General features: G+C 43.8%; 1 protein-coding gene across 1 annotated transcript; it reads left to right on the top strand.

The window, feature by feature from the left end:
* The first annotated feature begins 5,381 nt into the window (after positions 1 to 5,381).
* On the top strand, positions 5,382 to 10,943 carry LOC139254772 (secreted phosphoprotein 24-like). Its single transcript, XM_070873796.1, has 8 exons — positions 5,382 to 5,448; positions 5,591 to 5,694; positions 6,750 to 6,878; positions 7,318 to 7,449; positions 7,565 to 7,609; positions 8,229 to 8,273; positions 10,632 to 10,784; positions 10,917 to 10,943. The coding sequence occupies exons 1-8, from the start codon at positions 5,397 to 5,399 to the stop codon at positions 10,941 to 10,943; spliced, it is 687 nt and encodes a 228-aa protein (XP_070729897.1). The 5' UTR covers positions 5,382 to 5,396.
* Positions 10,944 to 13,375: the final 2,432 nt, after the last annotated feature.

The following is a 13,375-nucleotide window of genomic DNA, read 5'->3' as shown; positions in this document are numbered from 1 at the left end:
GTGGTGCCCTCCTCCTCCTCCCCACCCATGGTGATGACAAGTTGCGAGGTGCAGGTAAAGATGCAGGGGCAGGTGCAGGTGCAGGTGTGGCCTCTCTTTGCGCCATAGGCATTGTGGGACCTGCCAAAACACAATTGAGCTCATTAGAAAAGAAGGGTACGCATGATTCTTGCACTGCGCTGGCATAGGTAGGAGGAGCAGCGCCACTACAATAGATGTGACCAAGAGACATTACATATTATTGCATCATACGGTAGTACATATGCTAGTACATCTATGTGGAATCATTGCCCCAGATAGCTGTCGAGGCTGGATCAGTTGGAGATAGACAGAATGATAAGGGAGTGAAGGTTCACGGGGAGCGGATGGGGAAGTGGAGCTGAGCCCGACATCAGGTCAGCAATGATCTTATCAAACGGTGGAGCAGGCTCGAGGGGCCAGATGGCCTGCTCCTGCTCCTATTTCTTATGTTGTTATGTTGTTAACCTGAGAGTAGAACAGAAGCTGCATGCTTAACATGACATCATTTGTATATTATAATTAAATGAGATTAAATTACTTGAATACTGCTTTACACATTATTCACGTGACGCATGGGAGGGTTCTGCATCACCACGGGTGGTGGCCGAGCGATTGTGGGTTGCCACTAGTGCCGTCGCATGTTCCTCAAGGTCCGTGAGCTGCTGCAGCTGAGTAGGGCCTCCTCCGGTGTGCCTCTGTTCACTTCGGTTGTTAGATATCTTCCTCTGCAAACGTGACAAGAGCATGGCATGAACTAAGATACTATCATGGAAAGACAACGGGTTTCAACGTTATATGCTCATACAGTTTGAATCCACAATTGATGCATAGTTATAACATCTACGATTGGATAAAATATTTCGTAAGATCGTGTTTAGGATCTAATGCTGGACACAAAACATCTCAACTACAATCTCCATGAGGGCCCCTGGAGGGGCATGGGGAGTTATTCAGGACCACTCGGGAATGACAGGAGCTATTGTCCGAAAGTGTCCCAGTCCAGGCTGGCTCACTGTGTAAGTGACAGCAGCCGGAGAGACTGACACAGTCTGAGTAAAGCTCACCACCAATATAATCAAAAGGAGACGGTGCCAAATTTAGACTTAAAAGATTAAAAAGGGCTCATGTTCCGAACCCTGCCCAGATCTTAGCAGGGATAATCTGCAAGAATAACCAGCTTAATTTCAATCAGGGAGAATTACATATTATGTGGATCATTACAATGTAAAATATATTTAATACTTACTCTTGCCGAAGCAACCAGGCTGTTCCAGCGCTTTTGGCACTGGTCCGATCCCCTCGCCTCATGGGACGCCGACGAGACCAGATCAGTAATCTCCCCCCAAATCTTCCGGTATGCGCGGTGTGGAGGTTTATTCCGCCCACCTCGGGTTAGTTGGCCCCACCGGCTATGGACCACACTGACGAGGGCCTCATTGGCCTCATCCAAAAATGGCTTTGCCCTCCTCCTCCCCTCCACCTCCTGCCCACTCTCAGTGGATTCGTGGTCAGAAATATTTTAATATTTTAATGATACTTCTGCTCAGTTTTCTCTCTCACTCTCTCTCTCTCATTGAAGGTTGGCATGCAGGTACAGCAGGCGGTTGAAAAAGCAAATGGCATGTTGGCCTTTATAGTGAGGGGATTTGAGTACAGGGGCAGGGAGGTGTTACTACAGTTGTACAGGACCTTGGTGAGGCCACACCTGGAGTATTGTGTACAGTTTTGGTCTCCTAACTTGAGGAAGGACATTCTAGCTATTGTGGGAGTGCAGCGAAGGTTCACCAGACTGATTCCCGGGATGGCGGGACTGATATATCAAGAAAGACTGGATCAACTGGGCTTGTATTCACTGGAGTTCAGGAGAATGAGAGGGGATTTCATAGAAACGTTTAAACTTCTGACAGGTTTAAACAAGTTAGATGCAGGAAGAATGTTCCCAATGTTGGGGAAGTCCAGAACCAGGGGTCACAGTCTAAGGATAAGGGGTAAGCCATTTAGGACCGAGATGAGGAGAAACTTCTTCACCCAGAGAGTGGTGAACCTGTGGAATTCTCGACCACAGAAAGTTGTTGAGGCCAATTCACTCAATATATTTAAAAAGGTGTTAGATGTAGTCCTTACTACTAGGGGGATCAAGGGGTATGGCGAGAAAGCAGGAATGGGGTACTGAAGTTGCATGTTCAGCCATGAACTCATTGAATGGCGGTGCAGGCTCGAAGGGCCGAATGGCCTAATCCTGCACCTATTTTCTATGTTTCTATGTTTCTATGTTTCACTCTCTCTAACTCCTCCCAACTGCCTTTCTCTCTGTCTCTTTTTCTCTCTCTCTCCCCTTCCCTTCTGCACATGCGTGGATAACCCCTGACCTCGCGAATCATGGGAAAACTTGTTTGCAAAAACCCACATGCGCAGAAAGCCATTGCTCGGGAAGCCTTGCCTTCCACATCACTGAGGCCCATTTCACATTTCTGGGCTATCGCCCCCCAAAAAAGACCGAAAGTAGCGATCCGAAAAATGGGCGATCTTCCAGCGATCCTGAAGGCTGAAACATCTCAAAGGCTGGAACATTGCCCATTTTTTGGGACCTAGCAATCTAAGTGGAAAGTCTAGCCCCCAAGGTGTCATCAGCCCTCAGCCTAGTATCCATCAGGGCCATGATGCTGATGCAATTATCCACGATAAGCTCATGGACGGCAAGTGTGGGACAAACATCCGGGTCTTCGAGCATCCCAAAGGTGGTATCCTCACAAGACACAGTGGATCAGACCTGCAGTGAACACAATGGTGTGAAATCCTCATTGGGTGTATCTACAATTGCTGCGTAATCATCATCATCAGCAGCATAGGCAGTCCTTTGGAATCGAGGAAGACTTGCTTGCACTCCCAAAGTGAGTTCTTTGGTGGCTGAACAGTCCAATACAAGAGCCACAGACTCTGTTACAGATGGGACAGACATTCGTCGAGGGAAGGGGTAGGTGGAGCTGGTTTGCTGAGATTCGAAGAGCTCAACGCCCTCCCGGATGCACTTTCTCCACCTCAGGCAGTCTTCGGCCAGGGTCTCCCAGGTGTCAGTGGTGATGTCGCACTTCACCAGGGAGGCTTTGAGGGTGTCCTTGTAACATTTCCGCTGTCCACCTTTGGCTCGTTTGCCATGAAGGAGCTCCGCATAAAGCATTTGAAGTAGGGAGTCTCGTATCTGGCATGCGGACTATGTGGCCTGTCCAGCGAAGCTGATCGAGTGTGGTCAGTGCTTCAATACTGGGGATGTTAGCCTGGACAAGGACACTGATATTGGTACATCTGTCCTCCCAGGAGATTTGCAGGATCTTGCAGAGACATCGTTGGTGCTATATCTCCAGTGACTTGAGGTGCCTTCTTTTCATCGTCTATGCCTCTGATCCATACAGGAGGGTGGATATTACTACAGCCCTGTAGGCCATGAGCTTGGTGGTAGATTTGAGGGCCTGGTCTTCAAACACTCTTTTACTCAGATGGCTGAAGGCTGCACTGGTGCATTGGAGACGATGTTGAATCTCCGCATCAATGTCTGCTTTTGTTGATAAGAGGCTCCCGAGATATGGGAAATGGTCCACATTGATGAGGGCCGCGTCATGAATCTTGATGATTGGAGGACAGTGCTATGCGATGGGGACAGACTGGTGGAGGACCTTTGTCTTACGGATGTTGCGTAAGGCTCTTGCTTTCGTATGTCTCAGTGAATACATTGTCTATATCCTGGGGTTGAGCCTCAGAATGTGCGCAGACGCAGGCGTCGTCCGCATACTGCAGCTCAACGACAGAGGTTTGGGTGATCTTGGACCTGGCCTGGAGGCGGCGTAGGTTAAACAGCTTCCCACTGGTTCTGCAGTTTAGTTCCACTCCAGCAGGGAGCTTGTTGACTGTGAGGTGAAGCATGGCAGCGAGGAAGATTGAGAAGAGGATTGGAGCGATGATGCAGCCCTGTTTGACCATGGTCCGGACATGAATTGGGTCTGTAATGGATCCGTTGGTAAGGATCACGGGGGGGCCTGCATGTCATCATGAAGCAGGCAATGAATGTTGACAAACTTTTGGGGGCATTCGAAATGGAGAAGGATGCTCCATAGACCCTCACGGTTGACAGTGTCAAAGGCCTTTGTAAGATCGAAAAAGGCCGTGTATAAGGGCTGGCGCTGCTGCCTGCATTTTTCCTGCAGCTGTCGCGCTGCAAAGATCATGAATCTCGGGGCACAACAGACATGATCTTTGCTGCGTAATATCAATTGGACAACAACCCATATAAGTGTGCAAACATCGCTGAGGATTTAATTTAAGCTCCAACGATGGCCTAGTGGGAAAAGACACTGCCTGATGAGGTACTGAGCCATACAGACCAGAAGTGGTCGCGTTCAATTTTCGTTCTGCACTCAGTTAGCTGATCTCAGCGACAAAAAACATTCGAAGAGTGACAGTTGGTGACTTCATTTCTGGGCTGTGGTGGCAGTGGAAGCAGCCAGGGCTCCAGGTCTGGATTGTGATCTGCTGACCCCAACCTGGGTGTGTGTTTTACATGAATGTGAGTTTGTTCATCAGTGCTGCCTCCACAGTGGAATGGCTGATCATCAGTTGCTGTTACCACTCAGACATGAAGGAAGGCCACGGCAGTGTCTCAGGTCAGCTACTGCAAATCATGGAGCCAAATCATGAGGGGTTTGGACAGAGTAGATAGAGAGAAACTGTTCCCATTGGCAGAAGGGTCGAGAACCAGAGGACACAGAGTTAAGGTGATTGGCTAAAAAACCAAAGGCAATGCAAGAAAAAACTTTTTTACGCAGCGAGAGGTTGGGTTCTGGAATGCACTGCCTGAAAGGGTGGTGGAGGCAGACTCAATCTTATCTTTCAAATGGGAGTTGGATAAGTATCTGAAGGAAAAAAAATTGCAGGGCTCTGGGGAAAGGGTACTGGAATATGATTACCTGTGAGTTGCCACAGGCCCGATGGGCTGAATGGCCTTTTTCTGGCTGTAACCATTCTATGATTCTATAAGTTAACTCCAGTGGGCTGAGGATGACTTTGTACAAATTACAGATGATCATTTCAACTCCTCTGTCAGTTTATTATTTCATGTTCTGAGGAATAATATCAGATCACACTTTCACCATCAAATCGAAACAAGATGATACTATTTGGAGGAAGCTCTGCCCATATTCGAGCCGACTTGTCAGCAGATTTCCGTGCCCAGGATCACCACACTGAGCAAATATGAGTCAGTGTTTGAATGTGGTGGAGGTGCTGTATATAAAGACTGAACGCTGCAAGGGAAAGGCAGAGCAAGATAGAGAAGCAGCTCCTTTACTCTTAGAAACCAGCCAGCTGATCACACAAGAGGCAGAATGAACTCCTTTCTCCTCACCATTGCTGCAGTGCAGATCCTCCACTGCTCAGGTACGTACTGGAGAGAGCGACTCCTCATAAAGCAACGACTTATTGGCAATGAGCTTCAGTCAGCGATAGTTTACCAATGTTCCAAAAGAATTCACTGAAGAATGCTGGAGTGTTTTGTACAACTTTCCTTTTCTCTCTACAGGAATACCAAGCCCTAAGGATGCTCTGAGAAAGTCAGTTATAAAGCTGAACGAAATCACCGAGACCACCAATCTCTGTGGTATAACCAGGAGAAGAGTGAAGGATGTAAGTGTGCCCTGGTCTTAGTGTGTTTCACTGTCTAAAGTCCCTGATGATGATTCAGACTGTCCAAGTGGAGGCATCTTGCAGTGTGTTTGTTTACCTACCTTGATTTGTTTGACCTGGGGAATTATAGGAAAAAGGACAACACGTGGCACAAAATTTAGGCTGAACCCAGTGTCAGTTTTATTAAGCAAAAACTAACTAAAACTACAGAACTAGATTCCTGAGAGAATTGACAGAAGACATAGAATCATCCGTCCAGTTTATCACTGTAATCGTGGATCGTAGGTTCTTGGTCGCTGGTTCCTTGACCGGATGTTTCCTCTCCTATCCGTTCTCCTCAGTTCTGTCCCTTCTGTGTCCGTTCCGTAACTCGTTTTGGTACGGTACCACTCTTCGCTTCTCTTCTTCGCTTCTGAGTGGCTTCTAGCTCGCATATTTATATCCATGTTATGAATAATCCCCCGCTGCTGTGGTCTTCGATAATGTGTTTGAATCAATACGCTGTTTGCAATGATCTTGTTTGATTGACTGCAATGATGGACCTGAATGTTCCCAGTTTGCACACGGAGCCTACCAGGCAAAAGATGACTCCTCATCCTTCATACTTCATTCTCCAAAAATGTACACCTGGTGGGATCCCATTGTTACTCTGGTCTTCTTACAAACTTGGTGTCTCCAGCGAGATTTGTTTTTTCTCCCCTCGAGCAAATCAGTTCAGGGCCTCTTCAGTTAGTTTATGAAAATGTAACAACCCCATTGTTGTTATGCATCAAATCAGTCTGGTCCTTGACCACAAAGATTGTCCTTAATTGGTGGAGAGTCACCACCTGCCCCCAGGCTGGCGCCCTGTTGCTCACTTTGTCCAGTTAATTACAAAAACTTGTATCAAATCAATTCAATCAACTTTTTAGTTTGTGGCCTCGTTCTGTGCTTTCTGGAAAAATTGTAACCTTACAATCTGTAGAAAATAAAGAGCTGTGTTGTTCTGAGCGTTATCTGACCAGAGTAGAACACTGGATACGGTAACACACTAATCACCTGTTTCCTTTCATTAGATTTATCGCACAGGCAAATTGTCATACAACGTGGATTTAACATTCTCAGTGAAAGAAACTGTCTGCTCCAAGAATTCTGGACTGGAATTTGATGATCCCAGCTGTCACTTCCGCCCCAGAAAGACCGCTGTGAGTCCTGAAATATATTGTCGCACTGAACCTCCCATGTGTACTGAGATATATCATCGAAAGGGCCGTGTGTACTGAGTTACATCATAGAAAGGGCCGTGTGTACTGAGTTATATCATAGAAAGGGCCGTGTGTGCTGAGTTATATCATAGAAAGGTCCATGTGTACTGAGTTACATCATAGAAAGGTCCGTGCGTACTGAGTTATATCATAGAAAGGGCCGTGTGTGCTGAGTTATATCATAGAAAGGGCTGTGTGTACTGAGTTATATCATAGAAAGGGCCGTGTGTACTGAGTTATATCATAGAAAGGGCCGTGTGTGCTGAGTTATATCATAGAAAGGGCCGTGTGTACTGAGTTATATCATAAAAGCTACCTATGTCTGTGCTGAGCACGATGTCATTTAATAATTAAGAAGATTTGTGTTTTATTTTGACAGGAAAAAGGGTTTTGCAAAAGTCGTGTTGAATATTTTGCTGATAAGGTTGTTGACATCGATGTGGAGTGTCGCGGTTTGAAGACAGTTGACAGCAGCAGTGATTCATCAGAGTCAAGTGAAGACAGTATTGAGGTAACCTCACAATTATACAAATCAGGGTAATGGGCTTTTTAACATTTGAGGGTATTTGCAAAATGTCTCATTGGTCTGCTGTGCTAAACATATAAATATTAAAATTTTATTACAGGTCAAAACCAATTCAAAAGCCACATCACTCGAGGAGTCGTCAAATGTGAGTATGAACTGAGTATTTGTCAGATGATTTTCTTGGCGATCTCAATTATCAATAATAAATTGTAAAATCCTGGATTCAACTAAAAAGAATGGAGTGTGAGATAGCAATTTATTTTAGTTTGAAGCACTGGGAGTGAGGATTCTGGTGCACAATTCCTGTGGGGTTTTTCCCCCAAATACACAGGATGAGTTTGTTCTCCACTGTAGATAAAGTGAGCTGAACATCTGTGAGACAGGACAGTAACAAGTGGTGGCATACTGAGAGCAGGGCCTCTTACATTCTCACCAATAATAGAGATGAATTACTGGACCTTCCAGGAGGGGAACTGCAGGTTCAATACCATAAATGCCAATTGATAGCGTGTGTCACCTATCATTGGTTTAACCATTGACCCCACAGCCCCACTGTACAGGAACAGTATTGATTATTGCTGACTACAAAACATGAGATGTTTGGTGAGGATTTCTCCAACTCAAACACTCAGTCACTGAATCACAACTCTGAAATATCCAAAGCTGACAATTCCTCATTTGTAATGTAATACTTAAACCTTTTGTTTCAAAGTGTGTCATTGATCCCCTGTGCTAAATATACAAATATTAATATTTTAATTCAGGTGAAAAGCAAGTCTCAAGAAACGTCACTCGAGGTGTCTTCAAATGTAAGTATAAATTGGAACTTTTACTCAGATGATTATCAACTACAATAAACTGTTGAAACCTGGATTCAGCTGTGTCAGATAGAGTCTGAGGATTGTATTTAATTAATTGTCCACCCAGAGAGAGTGGGGGAGGGGATTCTGATGCTCAGTTGCTATTGGGTGTTCTCCAACCAGTGCCAGAGGATTGTTGAATTGACCCCAAGAAGATGAGTTTGTTATTCACTGAATTTAAGGATGTTCTAGAATCAGATAGAAAGTTCTCCCCTGACAACAACCATGGTATCAGGAGAGACACAACTGATGGCTCCATGAGCGCAGCATCATTTTTTTTTCTTCTTCTCTGTCACATCTGCTCTTCCATCCTCCATACTAGTTCTTCCTCTTTTCACAACCGAAGATTCCCCTCTACCGTGGTTGACATGGCCCTTGACTGTATACGTTCTATTTCCCACACTTCTGCTCTCATCCCTTTCCCTCCCTCCCAGAACCACGATAGGGTTCCCCTTGTCCTCACCTTTCAGCCCACCAGCTTCCACATTCAACATATCATGCTCCGTTATTTCCTCCGCGTCTAACGTTATCCCATCACCAAACAATCCCCTCACCTTTTGGCATTCCAAAGGAAACAGATCCTTCCGCGATCACTCCCAACACTGTCTCTCCTTCCCACGTCACCTTCCCATGCAAGCGCAGGAGATGCAAAACCTGCTCTCTTACCTCCTCCCTTCCCATTGTCCAGGATTCCAAACACTCCTTCCAGGTGAAACAGCGATTTACTTGTACTTCTTGCAATTTGGTATATGTATTCACTGCTCACAATGCAGTCCCCTCTACATTCTGGAGACCAAACACAGATCGGGTGACCGCGTTGCGGAACACCTCCATTCAGTCCGTAAGCGTGACTCAAAACTCCTGGTCGCCTGTCACTTTAATTCTCCACTCCACTCCCCATCTTCATTAGAACATAAGAACATAAGAATTAGGAACAGGAGTCGGCCATCTAGCCCCTCGAGCCTGCTCCGCCATTCAATAAGATCATGGCTGATCTGGTCATGGACTCAGCTCCACTTACCCGCCCTCTCCCCGTAACCCTGAATTCCCTTATTGGTTAAAAATCTATCTATCTTTGACTTGAAAACATTCAATGAGCTAGCCTCAACTGCTTCCTTGGGCAGAGAATTCCACAGATTCACAACCCTCTGGAAGAAGAAATTCTTTCTCAACTCGGTTTTAAATTGGCTCCTCAGTATTTTGAGGCTGTGCCCTCTAGTTCTAGACTCTCCTACCAGTGGAAACAACCTCTCTGCCTCTATCTTGTCTATCCCTTTCATGATTTTAAATGTTTCTATAAGATCACCCCTCATCCTTCTGAACTCCAACGAGTAAAGACCCAGTCTACTCAATCTATCATCATAAGGTAACCCCCTCATTTCTGGAATCAGCCTAGTGAATCGTCTCTGTACCCCTTCCAAAGCTAGTATATCCTTCCTTAAGTAAGGTGACCAAAAACATCTTCGACCTCTTACAATGTTCCAACGCAGCTCAATGTAAGCTCAAGGAACAGAACCTCATCTTTTGATTGGGCACTTTACAGCCTTCTGGACTCAACATCGAGTTCAACAATTTCAGACCATAACATCTGCCCATATTTTCACATGGCGGCTGTTGATGATTCTGCCATTCCTTTTACACCTCATCTCAACTTATCTTTTGTTTCTCAACTTGTCCCATTACCATCTCCTTTTGCCTTGCACCATCATCCCTTTTCTCTTTTAATCTCACCTGCCTTCCACCCTATCACTGACCTTCCCTTTTGTTCTTTCCTCCGCTCTTCCTTTTCACTGCCTCTGGTACTTGCTTAAAATCTGTTACGTCTCTAACTTTTTCCAATTCTGACAAAAGGTCATCAACCTGAAAACGTTAACTCTGTTTCTCTCTCCAAACATGCTGCCTGACTGCTGAGTATTGTCAGCACTTTCTGATTTTGTATCATTTTTATTCTGGCCATCTAATAGACAATAGTTACTGGTTTATGTGGCAGAGTCAACACACTCGAGAGCAATTGTTGGATGATCTCACCATTCATTAGTTTAATCATTGTCCCCACAGCCCCACAGTACCAGGGCTGTATTGATTATTGCTGCATTGCAGAACATGAGATGTTTGGTGAGGATTTCTCCACTCCCACACTGAGCCATTGAATCTCAACTCTGAAATTTAAAGAATTGCCACCTCCTCATTTATAATTGAATATCATTTAAACTTTAATTTGTTGATGATTCTAAAAGTTGTGATTATTTACAACGTGTTTCATTCTCTCGCTTTGCTAAAGACGTAAACATTAATATTTTGATGCAGGTGAAAAGCAAGTCAAATGAATGGTCGCTCGAGAGCGAGGCGAAAGAATTATCGCTCGAGCATAAGTCTGAAGAATTATCGCTTGAGAGTAAGTCTCGTGAATTATCGCTCGACAGCAAGTCTGAAGAATTATCGCTCGAGGAGTCATCAAACGTGAGTATAAACTGGGACTTTGTGTCAGAGAATTGCCTTCTTCATCATGATTATCAACATCATAAAACATTGAACTCAGATTGAACTCAGTCCATCTGAAAATGACAATTCTGTTGATTCGGTTCACTACAGGAGCACAATGATGATTCAAGAGACTGACACTAACCATGAATTAAACTTCTGAAAGGCTGAGCTTGTTGTGAACACAAGAAGACCTCATTCAGATTAGAAGATGTGATCAATTGTATTATACTTGTTCATATATCAGGGGGACCTGGCGTTCCTGAGTGTACATTTAACTGTAACTGGGAGATTCTATAGTTTGTAAATGTTCTGTCCTTTGGTGTGTATTGTTGTTTTGTATTTTGTGGATCAAATTAAAAATATAAAGAGAATATTTCCTGATGTCCTTCAAATATTGTTTCTCACTTCACTGATCAGATGGGAGTTCAGACAGACATAGCGCTCAAACCAACCTGTCAGATACTTTAGACAAGTTTCCTCATTCTACTGGTAGTTGCTGGCACGCTGGGGCTTTGCTGCTTGAAATCTGGGGTGTGAAGCTGGGCAAGTGGGAATGCATCAAGATTCCGTACTTCACCAGGTGGAGGTTGGAGTCTTTGGGTTGCCTGATATTCAAATCCACCATCAACTTGCTGAAGTGTTTTGTGAGAATGGAATCCGTCTTGGGTGGAAATGAATAATTAATATTCTTGAGTCTTATCTTATTGGAAGCAAGGTCCCTTGAAGTGGAACATAAGACCATAAGGAGTAGGAGCAGGAATAGGCCATTTGGCCCTTCGAGCCTGCTCAACCATTCAATAAGATAATGGCTCACCTTCTACTTCAACCGTTTCTGCATATCTCTTGATTCCTTTAATATCCAAAAATCTACAATGTCAGCCTTGAATATACTCAATGACAAGCCTCCACAGCCCTCTGCAGTAGAGAATTCCACGAATCACCACCCTCTGAGTGAAGAAATTTCTGCTCATCTCAGTCCTAAATGGCTGACCCCTTATTCTGAGATTAGTTTAATAACCTCTTGTGTGGCACCTTATCAAATGCCTTCTGAAAATCCAAATACACCACATCCACTGGTTCCCTTTTATTTACTCTGCTAGTTGCAACTTCAAAAAACTCTAACAAATTTTTCAAACACGATTTCCCTTTTATATATCTGTGTTGACTCTGTCCAATCCTATTATTATTTTCTAAATGCCCTGTTACCACGTCCTTAATAACAGATATTAGCATTTTCCCTGCTACTGATATTAGGCCAACTGCTCTATATTTCCCCGTTTTCTCTCTCGCTCCTTTCTTAAAGAGTGAGGTTACATTTTCTACCTTCCAATCTGCAGGAACCGTTCTAGAATCTATGAAATTTTGGAAGATGACAACCAATGCATCCAGTATCTCTATAGCCACCTCTTTCAAAACCCTAGGATGTAGGCCATCAGGTCCAGGGGATTTATTAACTTTCAGTCCCATTAATTTCTCCAGTATTTTTTTAATAATACTAATTTCTTTCAGTTCTTCATTCTTCCTAGATCCTTGGTTCTCCACAATATCCAGGAGGTTTTTGTGTCTTCTTGTGACGACAGACAAAAAGTATTTGTTTAATTTCTCTGCCATTCCTTGTGCAGCATTATCATTTCTCCTGTCTCAGCCTATAAGGGACCCTTTTTTACTCTTGCTAACATTTCCTTTTTACATATCTGTAGAAGTTTTTACAGTCTGCTTTTATGTCTCTCGCTCGTTTACTCTCATATTCTATTTTCCCTTTCTTTATCAATTTCTTGCTCCTCCTTTGCTGAATTCTAAAATCCTCCCAATTTCATCCTTGCTACTCTTTTTGGATACATTCTAAGTTTCTTCCTTTAATCTAATACTATCTTTAATTTCTCTTGTTAGCAAATTCTGAATTATTTCTTTAAATGTTTGGCATTGCTTTTCTACTGTGAAACTTTTTAATCTTGTTTCCTAACCTCACTTGGCCAACTCGTCTCTTGTACCTATGTAGTTTCCTTTATTCAGGTTTAGAACCCGAGTTTCGTACAGAACTAAACCACTCTCAAACTATATGTAAAATTCTATCATATTATGATCACTGCAAGGTTATTAATTAACCTTGTCTCATTGCACGTGCTCAATCTAAAATAACCAATTCCCTCATGGGTTCCTTAACGTACTGATTTAAAAGAACTGTCTTGAATGCATTCCATTAATCTTCCTCTGCACTATTTCTGTAAATTTGGATTGCCCAGTCTTTTTGAAAGTTAAAGTCCACCATTATTACGGTATTACCCTTGTTACATGCATCTCTAATTTCTCGATTTATACTCTGCCTGACACTACAACCACTGTTAGGAGGCCTATAAACAACTCCCACTCGTGATTTCTGCCCCCCGTTGTTTCTTAGCTCCACCCAAAGTGTTCTACATTTTGTTTTATAAGCCAAGATCCTTTCTCACTACTGTCTTTATTCCCTCCTTTATTATCAGAGCTACCACTTCTCCTTTTGCATTCTGCCTTTCTCTTCTAAAAGTCAAATATCCTGGAAAATTTTGTTCCCAACCTTGGTCACTATG

Source organism: Pristiophorus japonicus, chromosome 3, assembly GCF_044704955.1.
Source record: "Pristiophorus japonicus isolate sPriJap1 chromosome 3, sPriJap1.hap1, whole genome shotgun sequence".
In the NCBI taxonomy this organism is placed as follows: domain Eukaryota; kingdom Metazoa; phylum Chordata; class Chondrichthyes; family Pristiophoridae; genus Pristiophorus; species Pristiophorus japonicus.
Note: the sequence above shows the minus strand (reverse complement) of the source record. Positions and strands in the feature narration are given on the sequence as shown.

Excerpts from the sequence above, each read along its gene's own strand:
- LOC139254772 (XM_070873796.1), top strand. The coding sequence starts at position 5,397 with ATGAACTCCTTTCTCCTCACCATTGCTGCAGTGCAGATCCTCCACTGC. Across the intron at positions 7,610-8,228 it reads CACTCGAGGAGTCGTCAAAT|GTGAAAAGCAAGTCTCAAGA; the intron begins GTGAGTATGAAC and ends ATTTTAATTCAG. Across the intron at positions 8,274-10,631 it reads CACTCGAGGTGTCTTCAAAT|GTGAAAAGCAAGTCAAATGA; the intron begins GTAAGTATAAAT and ends ATTTTGATGCAG.